This window comes from Fukomys damarensis, unplaced genomic scaffold, assembly GCF_012274545.1.
Source record: "Fukomys damarensis isolate Sample0158 unplaced genomic scaffold, DMR_v1.0_HiC HiC_scaffold_12, whole genome shotgun sequence".
NCBI classification, from domain to species: Eukaryota; Metazoa; Chordata; class Mammalia; order Rodentia; family Bathyergidae; genus Fukomys; species Fukomys damarensis.
Window position 1 is genome coordinate 23,256,350 of NW_022900924.1, and position 13,491 is coordinate 23,269,840.

Sequence of the window (13,491 nt, forward strand, 5' to 3'; positions counted from 1 at the left end):
TCACCCTTTCCACATCCTCAAATCCTTAAGAGAAACCTCAGCCTCCTGCCAGACTCGAAGTCCTCTCTCTGACTTCACTCCCTTTGCTTCTTTATTCTTTTGCCCCATGGCGATAGCCTCTTGCACACCGTGCCTTGAATGGCACCTCCTGAGTGTGTCCTTTCTGCCTAAATAAGTTTGCTGTGCTTCCCACAGATGCAGCCTGAAATTATTTTCCTGTGACATAAGTTCCTGAACCTACAGTCTACTCCCTGGGTGGGGTGATTTGAGGTCACCATCTCTTTTTGGGGGGACAGCTTGGACTTCATTTGATGACAAGATGATCATTATGTAGATTTCCTCTCCGTAAGTGTAAGATTATGTTGTGAAATATTATGTTTTGGATTTCAGGATGCAGGTGGTGTTGGGATATTAAAGCTACAAAAAACAAAAATAACAACAACAAAAAAAACCAAATTTACTTTGTAGAGGGGGGAAAAAGGATTGGAGTTAGGTATGGTGCACACATCTGTAATCTCAGCACTCTTAAGAGATGGAGGCAGGAGGATCTTCAATTTAAATGCAACCTAGACAATTTAGCAACTTGGTGAGAACCTGTTCAAAACTAGAGTTAAGAAGGGCTGAGGATGTAGCTCACTGCTAAGACCCTGGGTTCTATTCCCAGTTGGGGGCAGGGCGGAAAGTACATAAAGAGCAAAGCCCGGGACTTCGCAGTGTGGGGCGGCCTCAAGCAAGCCAGGTCCCAGCCCCACCCCACACCGCTCCTCCCTCCTTCCCTCGCAGTCCCCTGCCAAGCTCCAGTCCTCTCGCCTCCGATACCTGCGGCGCCACAGCTGGAGAGGGGCTCCGAGCACCATGGCTCCTACCTACCCTAAGGCCCCCACAGCTTGGCGCCTGGCCCGGGGTTGCTGGTCTGCATTCTGGGACTACGAGACGCCAAAAGTGATCGTGGTGCGCAACCGGCGCCTGGGGGTCGTGTACCGTGCGGTGCAATTGCTCATCCTGCTCTACTTTGTGTGGTGCGCAGCAGACTGGGCGGGGGTCTGGGGATGGGCGAGGGCTGGCGATAGGGGAGCCCAGGCGCCAGGCTAGGGACTGAGCCAGCTGGGCAGGGGGAAGGGGCAAACTCAGCAGAGGAAATCAGCGCTGGACTGGGGAAGGAGGAGCTGGGCTGAGGAAGGAATACTAGGCTGGGGAGAGAGCTCCAGGGACAGCACCATACAGGAGGTTGGGGTAGTGGTTGTGTCCGGAGCTGGGCCCCACCCTGCAGGTACGTGTTCATCGTGCAGAAGAGCTACCAGGACAGCGAGACAGGCCCTGAGAGTTCCGTCATCACCAAGGTTAAGGGGATCACAGAGTCTGAGCACAAAGTGTGGGACGTGGAGGAGTATGTGAAGCCCCCTGAGGTGAGTCGTGCCCTAGGCCCCACGCCCTGCCCCAGGTCCCAGGCTGAGAACTGCCTGGCTCATAGTCCCTCTCTGTACAGGGGGGCAGCGTGTTCAGCATCATCACCAGGATTGAGGTCACCCCCTTCCAGACCCTAGGTGCCTGCCCAGAGGTGAGGGCAGTTGGGGGTGCTGGGGAGCTTGGCCACTTGTAGGGTGGGTCTCTGACTCCGTCTCCACCCTAGAGCATAAGGGTACCCAATGTAACCTGCCGCTCAGATGCCAACTGCACGGCTGGGGAGCTGGACATGCTGGGCAATGGTCAGTGGATACTGTGGGTGGTGGGTCGGGTCACAGCTGGGCTGGGCTGAGCCAGTGTCTGGCCTGCAGGGCTGCGGACGGGGCGCTGTGTGCCCTACTACCATGGGGCCGCCAAGACCTGCGAGGTGTCCGGCTGGTGCCCAGTGGAGGACGGGGCCTCAGTCAGGTGTGCACCTCTTGGCCAGAGGGGCAGGTGTGGGACCCTGCAGGGAGGGGGCCTGCTGGGGCACCAGGGAGGGGAACTCAGTCCTGTCTGTATCCCCAGCCACTTCCTAGGTAAAATGGCCCCAAACTTCACCATCCTCATCAAGAACAGCATTCACTACCCCAAGTTCCAGTTCTCAAAGTAAGAGCCAGCAGGGCCTAGGAATATTGGTGTGGGCACCCTGCAGGGAGGCTGTAGGGGTTCCAGGCCTCTGCCACCCTTAGGGGCAACATTGCACACCGGGAGGACGACTACCTGAGACACTGCACCTTCGACCAGGGTTCCGACCCCTACTGCCCCATCTTCCGGCTGGGCTTCATAGTGGAGCAGGCGGGGGAGAACTTCACAGAACTGGCACACAGGGTAAGTTAGGGCTCTGCCACAGCCCTGGCACCTTGGCAGCCCTGTTGCCACAGGGCATCACCTCTTCCTAGCTTGTGCTCCTGGCCTGACCCCTCCTCCCTGCAGGGCGGTGTCATTGGGGTTGTCATCAACTGGGACTGTGACTTGGACCTGCCTGCATCCCAGTGCAACCCCAAGTACTCCTTCCGGAGGCTGGACCCCAAGCATGTCCCTGCCTCCTCGGGCTACAACTTCAGGTACTATCCCAGGGTGCCCTGGAGAGGGAAGGGATGGGCTAATGGTGGTGCTTCCTGTTGCACAGCTTGGGCAAAAGCTTGCTCCACCCCAGGTTTGCCAAGTACTTCAATATGAACAGCACCATCACCCGCACACTTATCAAGGCCTATGGGATTCGCATTGATGTCATCGTGCACGGTCAGGTAATGCTATGCAGGTCCTACCTCCCCAAGACACTGCTGCCACAGGCAGCTGGTCTCAGAACAAGCCCCTTCCTCCCCAGGCAGGAAAGTTCAGCCTGATACCCACCATCATCAACCTGGCCACTGCTTTGACCTCCATTGGGGTGGTAAGGAACCCATTTAGGGACTGGGCAGGGCTGGGGTTGCAGGCCCCTTACCCATTGATCTCTACTGGCCTCAGGGCTCCTTCCTGTGTGACTGGATCTTGCTAACATTCATGAACAAAAACAAGGTCTACAGCCATAAGAAATTCGACAAGGTGTGTACACCACAGCAGTCTTCAAGCAGATGGCCGGTGACACTTGCCCTTGTCTTAGGCCAGGCCACTCCCCCACCTGGCCAGCAGGGCCCACAAAGGGCAGAGCCAGGCGAGGTTGTTAGGCCCCCGCCCATCTCTGCCATGTCTGATCAGATGGTGAACACCCCTGATCAACATATAGGACAAGGGCTCCCCACCTCTGGGTCTCCCCATCAGGACTCCATACCCACAGACCCCAAAGGCTTGGCCCAACTCTGAGCTTCCAGTCCTCACTGTGCTGCAGACCTGGGCCCCAAACAGAGGGACCCCTTCCCCTAGCCGAGGTCTGAAGGGCAGACACATTTCTGCCGACTCAAGTCCTCCCTGCCCACCACTGTCCTCTGATACACCCTGGGTGATACTACATCAGAGCTGAGGGGCTTTCCCCCACCCCCACCTCAATAGTCCTTTAATTCTGCCCAAACCCTTCCCTTGGAAGCCACAGCATGCTGAACCCAATAAAACTGAGCCTGAAAGCCCCTGGCCTCATTCTTGTGGGAAACCAGTGGGCCTGAGTGATCCATATAGGACAGCCATCCCTAATCATGGTGCTGCTGGCTGCATTGTCCCTAGATTGAGTGACCTTCCTTGCCAGCCAAGGGTAGAGCACAGGGCACCTCCAGTCATGTTGTGTGTGTACATGTGCAAGCACACAGTACCAGGTGTTCACAAGGCGGTGCTGAATGTAGGGCCAGACAGCACCCTCTCTACCTGAACCAGGTCTCAGGGTGCCACCTAGTTCCAAGACCCAGGAGCCGGGAAGAGACCTGGTCTGTCTGCCCCAAGCCAAGTCTGGAAAGTCCCTGGTACAAGTTCCAAGTCCCAGTGATGTCTGCAGGTGCTTCAGAGGGACACCAACTCCCAACACTCACAAAGACCCTCTCTTCCTTGGTCAGGTTCCATATAGGCCTCCAGACACCTGTGACATTCTTGGCTTGGTTTGTAAGATGTCTGGAGAAATGAGCCTTTCCACTTGAGGCCCTGGCTGCAGCTCAAGAGCCTGGCTGGCAGTTCAGGTTTCTCACTGAGCTCTGGGACAGCCCTGTCCTGCTGCAGGGTGGCTCTGCTGAGGGACACAAATGTTCTTGGCCCAATCACACCCCTCACCCATCTCCAGCTCTGCTTCCAGTAAGTCCAGTTACCCCCAACCTCCTTCCTCTCACTCACTGGCCCTAATTTGATTAGATCTATACTCTGGAGGTCTCAGCGCAGCTCAGACCTGGCCTGCAGTCCAGGCCAGCAGGTCCAAGCAGTGTCAAGTTTCTCCCTACACCAATGGATGGAGACTGATGGGCTAATGCAAGATACCAAGCTACTTGCCTTCTGAACTAACACAAACACACAGCAGCAATCTAAAGAAAGGTAAAAGTATAAGATTTAAGTGAAAAAGTATAGTGAGTGATATCAGATAGCAAGGACAAAGCGACCTGAGCCTCCTGGGAGCCTGTGGGGTCTCTGCTCTCCTAGGAGGCCCTGCCTTGCTACACTAGCCTAGGCCTCGACATGAAAGAGGAACGTGGATAACCTGGGGTCAGCTGCCACTGCCATCATCTCAGTGAGTAGAAAAGAAGCAGGGCCCTCTGCAGTGCTAGGAGACGGGGTGATGCAGACACCCACTCCTCTTGTTCTGAACAGAAAGTATACAAGGAGTAAGCACCCCCATCCTACAGGATAAGGTCTGGATTCCCCAGAAACCAGTCCAGGCTGCTCCCACCAGGCTGCCGGGGGGACCTCCTCTTTACAGAACACTGGAATCTCCAGCCCCACACAGAGCATGGGAACTGTCCTCATTCTGTGTGTACCTCTGCCTGGTGCCTAATCTCTACCACCCCCAAGCCCTGCCCTGGGAGGCAGTAAGCAGCCTCAGAGCTAGAGGAAGAGGTGGCTTAGGTGTGTGTCTCAGGGAGCTTTCCCACCCCACCGAGTCAGTGCAGGAGACCTCAAAACATGTTTATTCTGTGGAAAATGATCCTCAGGACCCTGAGGCCTTCTCAATAGAGGACCTGCTCAGATCACCACCAAGGAGGGCCAGGCCACTTCCAGCTGCTGCCTGTTCAGGGCCCTCCATGGCCACATGTCCTTGGGAGTCTGGACAGCTGGGAGATGTGGCACCCCTGCGCTCACTAAGAGCCCACCTGAGGGTCCTTCTGCAGCAGCCACCTCAGGGTCTCTGTGAGGTATGACATGCCATAGTGCTGGGCAATGTTCTGGAAGATCCCAATCTGCTCCATGAAGGCCTGGACGAAAAGAGAGATGCAGAACATCAGTGCTACCCAGAGAAGGGGAGGAATTAACAGGCCGGGAGTGCAGCCCACCTGGGTGTGGATGGTGAGGGCAAAGTCCCCTGCACAGCTGCAGTACACAGGCATGTGGGTCTCTTTCACGCCACCACACTTCTGGCAGACCTGCAATGGAGGGAGGCCATGGGTACAGTGCCCCACCCCACCCTGGGCAGACTTGGTTGGCATGCAGCACCATGTCAGGCCTCAGTTATGGGTACAACTTGAGACTTCACCCAAACCTCCCAGCCTCCCAACACCGTCTGCCTTGCTCGGGGGCCCATCCCCCAGAGCCCATATACCAGGGTTTCCTCTGGGCCCCACTGGCTGTGTTCACCCGTGACCCTGCACAGGCAGGTTGCTCAGGCCTGTGCTCAGATGTCTTCCATGACACCTGCTGTGGTCAGGGAACTCCACCAAGCTTCCCTTCTACTGCTGCTCTCTTGCACTGCTCATGCACACTGATTAATGTATTGACTGTCTCATTCTCCAGTGTGACACAAATGCCAGCAGCCAGCAATGCCCTGTGGCTAGTACCAAGGGCACTGACAACACGTCAATGGGGGCTGTCCTCCTTGGAGGTGACATGGGACCCACATATACTCCACTTCCCCAGAGTGTCCATTGCCTATCCAGCAATCCCTGCCAATAGTAGGGCCTCACCAGGTCCTGCAGTGTGAAGGCCATCAGCTTCCTCTGAAGGGCTTCTACCAGGGCGGCCTCAATGGCAGCTGAGTCATAGGCAGCCTGACAGTTGGAGCAGATCCATTGTGGCAGGACAGCCCCATCCTAGGAGAGCAGGGAGAGGGGTAGGTGGTGGCCACAGAAGACTTAGGCAGCAGCATGGCTGGCAGCTTCCCCATCAGTACTAGGCCCAGAGGGTTGCCGGAGCAGGTACCACAATCCACATAGCCAGCTGCCCCTGGCCGACCTCCACAGGACGACATCTAGGCCAACAGCCTAGCAGGGCTCAGAAAAGGCTGCTCCTAATCCACAGGAGAGCAGGAGCGGCAGGAGCTGCAGGCTGTGAAGGCTGTCCTGGCTGCCTGGGTGTCCAACACACCAAAAGGGCCACTTCTGGCTCTGAACATACCTGGGAGAAGGAGGAGTCTTTGCACAGGTTCAGGTCACGGCAGAAGTTACAATTTTGGCAGATCACCTCTGGGAGCACGTAGGAGCGGCAGGGGTCTCTGAATTGGGCTTCCTCAGAGAACTCGCCCACATCCACCAGGCGAAGCAGGTCTCGGTTCAGTTTATTCACCTGGTTTGTGATGTTTGTATCCAGAGAAAGAACCTGAGGGGACCATAGCCCATCAGGAAGAAGCTCCAAGTCTTCCCTACCTCCATCTGCATGGGATCCTGCATCATCTCATCCCCCTCAGCCTCTTCAGGAGCGTCAGGGGACAGCTCTTCTCTTTGGCAGCTATTTCTTCACTGTAAGAATCCTCACTGGTGAATTTAGCGAGCACTGAGGGAAACAACAACACTGACTCTACAAAATACCTTCAAAGGGGCCGGGGATTTAGCTCAGCGGTTTGGTGGCCTGCCTTACAAGTGCAAGGACCCGAGTTCAATCCCCAGTACAAAAAAACAAACAAACAAAAAAAAAACAAACCCAAATACCTTCAAATAGTGAAGAGGGAAGGCACCCAACTTGCCTGAGGCCAGCATCATCCTGATATAAAACCAAAGGCACAAGGAAGCCACAGACCAATAACCACCATGAGCACAGATGCAAAAACCCTCAACAAATACCAGCACATGGAACCTACCAATATACTAAAAAGAACACATGATCCAGAAACTGACCTACATGGATATAGCCAATTAAGTTTTGAAAAGGTCCAGAGATCACTTAACAGAAAAAGGGTAATCTTCTCAACCAATAGTTCTGGCAGTCAACACCCTCATGCAAAAATAAGAACATGCACATTGTACAAAAATGAACTCAAAATGGACCACAGGTTGAACGTGGCTCCACCAAAAGATGCAGGAGGGAGGGAGAAGACAGAAACAGGACATAAAAACCAACTCCCCATGATGAATGTAATCCTTATGTACTGCAAACACGGACTAACAAAAATAAAAATATTTTAAAAATGTAGAACCAAATATAAGACTTGCAGAAGAAAATATGGAAAATCCGTGTTCTTAAAAAAATTCCTTACATATAACATCAAAGCAGTTTACAATATCTGATAAAGGACTTGTGTCCAGGATATAAACAATTCTCAACTACAACTGGTAGTGGAGCACTTGCCTGGCATGTGCAAAGCCCTGGTTTTGATTCCCCTTTCAGAGGTGTGGGGGAAGAAAGGTAGGAAGATAGGAAGGAAGGGAGGGAAGAAAGGAGGGAGGAAGAGAGAGAAAGGTAGGAAGGGAGGAGTGGGGGAGGGAGAGGGAGAGAAAGAACATGCCCAATTTTAATAATGGGCAAAAGATTTAAATATGCCACCAAAGAATTGGACAGCAAACAAGCCCATGAAAAGTGCTCAGCATCATTAGTCATTAAGTAAATGCAAAACAAAACCATAACGAGATTCTACCACATACACATCTGAATAGCAAAAATTTAAAAAGCAAACAGCACAAAGTTCTGGCACAGCTGTGCAATAGGAGCTCTGGCCACTGCTTGTAGCTGTTTTACAGGTTCTTTCAGAGTCCAGCACTTTCTGCTGGTCCAGCAATTCCCCTCCTGGGTTTTAACCCAAGATAAACGTAGGTCCACATGAAAACCCAAAGAAGACTGTTCACAGTAGCTTTGTTATTAATCACCAAAAAGTGAAACAAGTCAGATGCCCATGCACTACTGAATGTAAAGCAGACTGCAGGCTGACTGTCCACACCACAGACATTCAGCAATGGGGAGGAGATGTGAACATTAACTGGATAAATCCCACATGTACATTGCAATGTGTGTGAAGCCAGACCTGGGGGCTGAACAACAGGATTTTACCTATGTGGTACTCTGGCAAGGACAGGGAACAGCCCAGGGCCTACCAGGTAGTGCCCAGGGACATATCCACAGCTGCTCTCCACTGCACTCCAATCAGAAACCTGAAATGAAGCAGCTCAGGGGCAGAGGGCATACCCAGTGCTAAGCGGCTGGGATGCTGCCTCGACGCTGGTGGAGGGGAGGTGGTCTGTGCCTAGTGAGCCTCACAGATGCACATGACCATATGTCAATTATGCCTCAATAAAAACAAAGCATTTTAGGGTTTGAATTCCTCTAAAGAGCCTTGAGCAGTCACTTGATCTTCAGCACTTGGCTGCCAGGGCTGATGCAGTCTGCTAGGACACTCAGGTAGTGGCACTGGATAACAAGTGCTTTGTGAGGGATGGCGCCACCTGGTCTCTACTTGGTAATACCACCCTACTGGCCTCGGGCCACCTTACTCGGAAAGCAAATTCTCATGTCACCTCATTTGATCTCTGAGCTCAGTTGTGACTCATTTGGCTGCTGGTGGCATGTGAGCCACAAGTTCCTCCTTCCCACTGCCTGAGCCGCCCCGCCAGGCTGAGATATTCACCAGCACAGCAACCTCCCATCCTGGGGCCGCTGCATCTGTACCTGGGCCCAGCCCACATCCCTCTCAGCACCGCACCTCAGGACTGGCCCATCTGTCCCAGTTCAGGCTCCATCAGGCAGGGCCTTTCCTGCTTGGGTTACCCAAGTCCAAGTGCCACAGCAAGCCTGGTGGCATGACCATGGGACTCCTGCCTGGCCCTCACCTTGCACACGTATTTGATGAACTCCAGAGCAGGGTTACTGAGCAGCAAGTGTGAGCCAGGCAACAGAGGAAACATCTCAGAGGGCTCAGTGGAGTGTCGGGAGCCTGTGACTTTCTTCTGAATCTTCTGCGTGATGGTGAAGAAGCTCTGAGTGAGCTCATTTGCCACGTAATCTTGGGAGAAGGTGATCACTCCTGGGAAGAGATAAAGATGCAGGGAAGGAGTCAGTTTGCCTGGCACCAGGCCCTCCCCCTGGCCCACACAAGGAGGCGTGTAGCAGGATCAGGTCACAATGTACAGTGCTGGCCTCTTGTAACATGGGAATGCTCACCGGGAAGGGCTCCAGCCAACCCCTTGGCCTCCTGGGAGAATTGACTGGGCCCCCTCCTCTTCACAGGTGTGCTTCCCGGGGCACTGCGCTTTAGTTCGTCCTTCATGCTGTGGTATACAGCCACAATGTATGCTGCAGAGACAGGCAAGCACTCCACAATCTGAGGGGAGGGGCCCCAAGGCTGGTCAGACCACCCAATAGACTTTGCTGAGATGAGCTGTTAGTGATGACCGTATCTGATGTCCTCGGAAGAGTGGAAAATCAGAGAAGGACATAAGGGGATTTGCAGAGTAGTGAGAGGACAGGAAAGTGGCTGGATTTCCCTACCAGCAAACTTCTCTATGATCTTCTGAGCCCACACACCCAGGACATTGCCATTGACAACTTGGAAAGTTCAAGACATAAGGAGTAGACAAAAACATAATCCTAGTGCCACCATTTCTGCAGATGTATGTGTGTAAATGTGTGTGTCTGACTGCTTACCAATATTGTGCTCCAATAAGTGGCCCTGAATCACAAAGGCTATTTACCTTATTACTTTATTTGTGTTCAACTGTGAAAACCTGGTTTGCAAACACTAAACTCTCAGATACAGCTGGGTGTGAAAAGTTGGGCCGCAGAGGCCAGGTTGCTGGAGCTGGTGCAGGGTTCCAGCTTCTGTCACCCAGCATGTGCACACATACATATGTAAGCTTGAGCACACTATGCCAAACATAGCTGGAGAACCAAATCAGGAAAACCCCTTGGTAACACCCTAGGGCAGCTGCTCCTGGTTCCTGGAGAAGAGGTGGATGGAGACACCTTTTCCACTGCCTGGGGCAGGAGCAGAGACATGGAGCCAGGGCTACTTTCACCAGCTCTGAGCTAGCCACAATGCTCTGGGCTCACCTGACACAATCATGAGGAAGTAGCTTTGGCAGGAGGCTGCCTGTGGCAAAAACTGCAAGATGTTCCAGTTGTTTTCCAGTAAGTCCTCCACATCGGATCCCTCCACTTCCTGCTCCTCCTCCTCCACTTCCTCCTCCTGGTCTTCCTCATCTTCCTGTTCATCCTCTGCTCCCTCTTTCTGGGAATCCTGCTATTAATAGACCAGCCCTGTGTGTCACCAGAAGAGATCCCTGGAGTCTGGGTCTCAGTCCTAAGCCCCGGTTGGTCCTGCCAGTGGATGCTCCAAGAATTAGGGCTCTGAGATTATTCAACTCCCAGTTCCTAAGAGGAAGGATCAGCCAGAGCTTCATGATGACCAGCTCTTCCTTCTGAGTTTAAGAATCTCTTCCTCAGCCAGGTGTGGTGGCACGGGCCTTGTAGTCTCAGCACTTGGGAGGCTGAGGCAGGACTGCCCAAGCAGGTGCTCAGTCAGCATATAAACCCAGCTTTACCATGGTTATCCCTTCAGCATGGCCTGGTCTTCTGGAAATGTTGAACTCACTTCTACACTAGCCCTTACCTCTTGCATCCTGTTGAGAACAGCACCATCTTTCTTTTGAGTTCCATGTTTGACTAACCCTCAACCCCAACCAGAGCTGCTCCTACTGTCAAAGTCTCCATGGAACCACAGCATCCAGAGCAGACTTGGTCTCAGCACCAGCCTCCTTCCCAAAGGGCTTCCCATGTGCCTTGGCCCCAGCTGATGTTAACTCTGCATTTACCTGTGTTACCCACATTTCCTCATAAGCCCCAAGCGCGTAGTGAGCAAATGCAGGCAACCCCTACCCCCACATCTCTGCCACCTCTCACCTGGCCACAGTGAACACTGGATGGAACTTTCCCTTTAATTCCACCATAGTTAGATGGATCCATCCAGAGAAGGAACTCCCAGCATCGAGAGAAGGTAATGGTGAGGGAATGGAAGATCTCTTTGGAATGGATGCTGCAGAGAAACCAAATAGAAACTGTTTCCATGAAACTGATGGCTCCCCTTTCTTCTCAGTAGCCAGATACTCAGTCTTCTCTTGACTTCCAGTGAACTTGAAATGTGTGCAGACTATCCCCTAAATTTCTCAGGGGAAGTGACACACAAGACGGTGAGGACACTGCTCAGGGACTAGCTGCAACGTGAGCTGATGGCCACAGAAAGACCTGGGCAGTCCATATGGGGAGGTGGCAGGGGACTGACCATGTGGCTTCCTACTGTCTTCATCCTTATCACCCCGTCCCCGTTCCTGGCAAGGTAGCCCCTGAGGTTGACCCCATGCTCTGAACCCAAGGGGAGAAAAGAGAAGACTAGGGGGAGGCCCATAAATGTGCATGCCAGACAGCAGGAGCCACCCTCCTCACGCTGTGTGGTTTGGCCCTTGGCGAGTGCTCTGCCCCAAGGACCATCCCCTCTCAGGCCCCTCTATGCCAGGATTTCCCACCTACCCCACCTGTTAGTGATGTACTCCACATAGGCAATGGCATCCTCTATTCTACGCTTCTTCGTACAAAGGATGATGCGGTTGAAATTGGCATAGATGACTGACGAGCCCAGACGTTTGAACTCAGCGATGAGCCTATGACAAAGTTCACAATCAATGCAGGGGGTATCAGGGTTCCAGTGCCCGCAGAGGGCTCCAGTGCCCGCAGAAACAAGCCTCCTGACTACACTCAGAACAGGAGCCACATGCAGAACAGAGCTTTCTTTCCTTCCTCTTCAAGATAGGGTCTCACTGTTTTGCCAGGCTGGCCATGAACCTCCTTCCGCCTGTCCTCTGAGTAGCAGGGACTATAAGACTTCCATCATGTTCAGCACAGCAGGGACTTCTGCATGGCAACAAAACACCACACAACACCTACAATCCCAGCCCTTAAGGAAGGAGGATCACCGTGAGTTTGAGGCCAGCCTGGGTTAAAAGTGAGTTCAAGGCCAGCCTGGACTATATAGGGAGGCCCTGTCTCAACGTAACAAAACAAAACTACAAGACTACATACAACAACAGAAGATAACAGAAGATAATCACAAATTGAGGGGAAAAAAGATGCAAGCTTTTGTCACAGAAAAATGGCTTCTTTTTACATAGAACTCATTCTTTTTTTTTTTTAAAGGTAGGGTCACTAAGTTTTGCAGGCTGACCTTGAACTCCCTGTCCTCCTCTATCAGCCTCCTGGGTAGGGGTTTATGTGACTTTTTTAAATAAAAGAAAAACCAGAAAAACTACAGAAAACTGGGCAAAGAACATGAAGAGAAAGTTTGATTTTATTCATAAGGACTATTAAGGAAGATGGTGCTGGACAGTAATGTCTCCCAGGAGGTTGGCACTCATACCTCACCATCATGGGGTGAAACAGGAGAGAAGTGCTCCTGTCACAGCCTCTGTGGGGGCTTTGGCCATGCTAACCAAATCAGCACTGATCCAGGAGTTGTGGCTATCAGACCTGCAAAGGTGCTACTTCTAGAGATACCATTGCATGGCCTGGCACAAAGCCACTCACTACTTCATTGTTTCTGAAAGCACAAGGTGAGACATAGCCTAAACGTTCATGGACCACTCCCCAAACCTAGCTCCAGCCCAGCCCAGCCCAGGCAGGCACTCACTGAAGAAAGAGCTTTTTCATCATGTTGTGCAGCATGCGATGCAGGGCAGGGTCGTATAGCAGAGAGCAGGGTGACCGGAGCCACCGGTAGAAGTGCATCACCTGGTTGTCTGCGTAGACATTGTGGTACTGCATGATCTCCTTCACCCAGCCCACGACCATGCTCTTCAGGATCCTGCAGAGGCACAGTGGGACTCAACCTCCATGTCCACATTAAGCCACACCATCTGTCCACCCTTGTGCCCAGGACCCACAAATAGGAACCTGCACTTGCTTCCTGCTGTCACCTGCTGGGTTTGGACTTCCCAGGCTTGGGGCTGGGATGTCTGGGAGAGTACAAAGGTGAGGCTCAGGCAACATACACTGGACATGGCCAGGCAGGACCCCAGGTGCCTGCTAGTGAGGCACTGACAATACATCCAGCCCTCAGCCCTCCAGAGGGCTCAAAGCACACCTTCACCTGAGGGGTGGAATAATTTCACAGGGGTTGCAACCCTGCAACAGGAACCTACTGAGGCTGCACAGTGCAGCTTCCTCATCACACACCCACTTTCTCTAGCATGGTCTCTGCATCAGGTCACTACCATATTTCATCTCAGGACTCTG

The 13,491-nt window shown here is 52.9% G+C and overlaps 2 protein-coding genes across 4 annotated transcripts in view; one reads left to right on the forward strand and one right to left on the reverse strand.

The window, feature by feature from the left end:
* Positions 1-719: 719 nt before the first annotated feature.
* On the forward strand, positions 720-3,470 carry P2rx2 (purinergic receptor P2X 2). Its single transcript, XM_033762492.1, has 11 exons — positions 720-1,019; positions 1,271-1,406; positions 1,487-1,558; positions 1,631-1,706; positions 1,776-1,872; positions 1,972-2,052; positions 2,136-2,274; positions 2,380-2,510; positions 2,603-2,693; positions 2,774-2,839; positions 2,914-3,470. Exons 1-11 carry the CDS (start codon positions 856-858, stop codon positions 3,247-3,249), a joined length of 1,389 nt encoding a protein of 462 aa, XP_033618383.1. The 5' UTR covers positions 720-855; the 3' UTR covers positions 3,250-3,470.
* Positions 3,471-4,469: 999 nt separating this feature from the next.
* The window catches only part of Pole (DNA polymerase epsilon, catalytic subunit), a 52,533-nt gene continuing 43,511 nt past the window's right edge, over positions 4,470-13,491 (reverse strand). For 2 of the 3 annotated variants that reach the window (XM_010604245.3, XM_010604243.3), the window contains 10 exons: positions 12,887-13,060; positions 11,739-11,864; positions 11,110-11,242; positions 10,261-10,450; positions 9,373-9,504; positions 9,042-9,235; positions 6,403-6,603; positions 5,973-6,098; positions 5,346-5,435; positions 4,470-5,267 (listed from right to left, as the gene is read on the reverse strand). In XM_010604245.3, coding sequence (XP_010602547.1) covers positions 5,154-5,267; positions 5,346-5,435; positions 5,973-6,098; positions 6,403-6,603; positions 9,042-9,235; positions 9,373-9,504; positions 10,261-10,450; positions 11,110-11,242; positions 11,739-11,864; positions 12,887-13,060 — 1,480 coding nt within the window. In that variant the 3' untranslated portion in view covers positions 4,470-5,153. The remainder of the gene's footprint in view (positions 5,268-5,345; positions 5,436-5,972; positions 6,099-6,402; positions 6,604-9,041; positions 9,236-9,372; positions 9,505-10,260; positions 10,451-11,109; positions 11,243-11,738; positions 11,865-12,886; positions 13,061-13,491) is intronic. The other variant, XM_010604244.3, reaches the window with a different exon arrangement.